The 3,755-nt window shown below is 41.8% G+C and overlaps 1 protein-coding gene across 1 annotated transcript; it reads right to left on the bottom strand.

Annotated features, from left to right (window-relative positions):
* Positions 1-883: 883 nt before the first annotated feature.
* LOC132869230 (uncharacterized) lies at positions 884-1,807 on the bottom strand (the record flags this gene model as incomplete). The annotated part of the gene is made up of 1 exon (XM_060902571.1): positions 884-1,807. A coding segment is annotated over one exon (897 nt), but the record flags the coding sequence as incomplete, so codon positions are not given.
* Positions 1,808-3,755: the final 1,948 nt, after the last annotated feature.

The following is a 3,755-nucleotide window of genomic DNA, read 5'->3' as shown; positions in this document are numbered from 1 at the left end:
GCAACAACAGACAGCCTGACTATAATATTAACAGTTTTAACAGGTATAACCCTCAACTGTCCTCATGGGGCCGTCCTTCACAGGAGCGGTGCGATAAAACTCCGACCAGACACAGGGCACCAGGATGGATCAAGCAGGTCCGAGGGGCAGAAGAGGCCAGCATCTCAATCCCAGGATCAACATGTAACTCAGAGGGACAGATTGGGGGCGGGGAACAGAGAGAGAAAACACGTTGTTAGGTATGCCCTAAAAATGACAAGTATTAAATCTGTGTGGTAGGCTCGCAGAGATGAGAGTCTTTACATCAGGCATAATGCACAACAATGGCATGTTAATATGGTAAAATATATCATGACCTGCTCTGGCTGGATGCTTGATTGGGTGATGGGAGCACACTCCTCAGCAATGATGAGATGCAGATGGGACCCTTAGGGCTGGCCAAGACAATTCAGTTACATTTCACCAGGTCTGGGACATGCGACAGAATGTCTGACGGCCGATTCCCTGCAGGCTACGATAGCCACTCGAGGTCTCCACCCTCTCCACCAAAAGATTTCCTGTTGACTCCATGTAACTCAGAGGGACAGATTTGGGGTGGGGGGGAGGGAAAGAAAACACAGGTGGTTAGGTATGCCCAATGTCACCTGAATAAGTAGGAACAGTATACATATTGCACTGAGTACAAGCAGGGACTCCGGCAACTAACTATGACAGCATAACTAAAAGGAGAGAGCCAGAAGGTAACACAGGCATGAGGGAGCCCTGGGACATAAAGCAGCCAGCCACTACACTGTCAACAAACTCGAGTGAGCAAGCGAGTGGGGACTGACAGCATCCATACATCCCAGTTTACCAAAACACTCTATGTCTGAGGACCCTCCATATCTACTCCTTTACCTCATAAACACCATTAACAAAAGGCTTGACTAAACAGATATGTTTTCAGCCTAGACTTAAATGCTGAGACTGTGTCTGATTCCCGAACATTACTTGGAAGGCTGTTCCATAACAGTGGGGCTTTGTAAGAAAAGGCTCTGCCCCCTGATGTAGCCTTCACTATACGAGGTACCAGCAGATAGCCTGCACCTTTTGATCTAAGTAGGCGTGGCGGGTCATAGAGGAGCAGAAGTTCACTCAGGTACTGTGGTGCAAGACCATTTAGTGCTTTAAAGGTCAATAGTAGTATTTTATAATCAATACGAAATTTGATTGGGAGCCAATGCAGTGTGGATAAGACAGGCGTGATGTGGTCATATTTTCTAGTTCTCGTAAGGACTCTTGCTGCTGCATTTTGAACTAACTGGAGCTTGTTTATGCACTTATTGGAACATCCAGACAGTAAGGGATTACAATAATCCAACCTGGAGGTAACGAAAGCATGGACTAGTTTTTCTGCATCATGCAATGACATTAAATTTCTTATCTTTGCAATATTTCTGAGATGAAAGAAAGCTATCCGGGTGATGTTATCAGTGTGAGTTTCGAATGAAAGACTGAGGTCAATAATCACTCCGAGATCTTTTACTGCTGCACGTGAAGAAACAGAAAGGCCATCCAGAGTTACTGTGTAATCAGAAAACTTACTTCTAGCTGTATGTGGTCCTAGCACAAGTACTTCAGTCTTGTCAGAGTTAAGCAGAAGGAAATTTATAAGCATCCAGTGTCTAATGTCCTTAACACATTCCTCAATTCTATTAAGCTGGTGTCTCTCATCAGGCTTTGCAGAGACATACAACTGTGTGTCATCAGCATAACAATGGAAACTAATACAATGTTTACGAATAATATTGCCCAGAGGTAACATATATAGAGAAAAAAGCAGTGGACCCAAGACAGAACCTTGTGGAACACCAAACTTTACCTCGGTACGTCTAGAAATATCACCATTTATATCAACATACTGATAACGATCAGTTAGATAAGACCTGAGCCAGGAGAGGGCCATTCCCTTAACTCCCACAACATTTTCTAGTCTATCCAGAAGAATGGAATGATCAATGGTATCAAATGCTGCACTAAGGTCAAGCAACACAAGTAGCGAGACACAGCCCTGATCAGACGCCAACAGTAGGTCGTTTACTACTTTAACCAGTGCTGTCTCTGTGCTATGATGAGGTCTAAATCCTGACTGATACATTTCATGGATGTTATTCCTATGTAAATATGAGCATAACTGCTGTGCCACAGCTTTTTCAAGGATCTTGGAGATAAAGGGGAGGTTTGATATTGGCCGATAATTGGACAGCTGACAGGGATCAAGGTCAGGTTTTTTAATCAGGGGTTTGATAACTGCTAGTTTAAAGGATTTGGGTACATAGCCAATCATAAGAGAAGAATTTATTATTTTTAGAAGCGGTTCAATTACTCCAGGCATTATCTGTTTGAATAGATGTAAGGGTAAGGGATCTAGTGCGCAAGTTGAGGCTTTTGATGTAGAGATTAATGAAAGTAATTCAGTTTCTTTTAGGGGAGTAAAACATTCTAACTGATGATCTGATACAGTTATATTGTTAACTACAAGGTCACTTTCACTGTCTAACCTTAAATTAGTAGTTTGAATTTTTTGTCGGATATTCTCAATTTTGTCATTAAAAAAGTTCATGAAGTCGTTGCTACTACATACTGCAGGTGTGCATGTGTTGATAGTGGACTTATTCCTGGTTAATTTTGCTACAGTATTAAATAGGAATCTAGGATTATTTTTGTTATCTTCTATTAGAGAGGAGAAATATGTTGATCTCGCAGCTCTAAGAGCTTTTCTATACTTCAGGAAGCTCTCCTTCCAAGCTAATTTGAACACTACCAATTTTGTTTGACGCCATTTACGTTCCAATTTTCGAGTGGTCTGTTTTAATGTGCGAGTGTCATCATTATACCAGGGTGCTAATTTTTTGTCTCTGACCATTTTCCTTTTTAGAGGAGCTACATTATCTAAAGTATGGCGGAATGTTGACTCTAAGCATTCAGTTGTCTGGTCAAGTTCTGCAGGGGCTGACAATGACCCAATCAAAGTTGACAGCTCTGGGAGATCATTTATAAAGCTCTGTGCAGTAGTTGACGTGAAAGTACGTTTAATACAGTAGCGTGGTGAGGTGCATATATTATTACTCAGACATATTTTGAATGAGATGAGACAATGATCTGAGTGTTAGGACTTGGACTGTTTTGGCCTCTAGAGGCCGCTGTTATTTCCTTTTTGTGTCATGTTTATTTTGGCCTCTAGAGGCCGCCACTGTTCCTGTGTTTTGTGTTTTTGTTAATTGCCTGTTTGTCCTGATTATCTTCACCTGTGTCCTTAATTAGTTTGTGTATTTATACCCCTGAGTTCAGTCCTCTTGTCACGGAGTCTTTGTGCTGTTATGTTTATCTCCAGTTTCCTCTATACCGTGTTCTTTGTTTTGCACTTTGCTTTTCTTTTGGATTTAGTAGTGACTGTGTTTTGTGGATCTTCTGAGCTTTTGCATTTTTGCCTTTTTCTTTTTGAACTTTTGGATTATACTCTTTGTTTTTGTTTTTTTGTTTTGCCCTGGATTGTATATAGTGTACATAGTATAAATAAACCTTTTGATACTTTTTCTACTTCTGCCTCACGCCTCTGCATTTGAGTCATCCCCCTGGTGGCCTAGTGGGGGTTTGCTGGATCATCACACCAACGAACCAGGTTCGAATCCCAGCAAAATCCTAACAGAAAGACTCCGTCATGACCGACTCAGCAGAGGCTGCTTCAACTGTCTACCCGGCCAACCTTCAGGGAA

The sequence above is a fragment of the Neoarius graeffei genome, chromosome 20 (genome assembly GCF_027579695.1).
Source record: "Neoarius graeffei isolate fNeoGra1 chromosome 20, fNeoGra1.pri, whole genome shotgun sequence".
Taxonomy (NCBI): Eukaryota; Metazoa; Chordata; class Actinopteri; order Siluriformes; family Ariidae; genus Neoarius; species Neoarius graeffei.
This window is presented reverse-complemented; position numbering and strand designations above follow the sequence as displayed.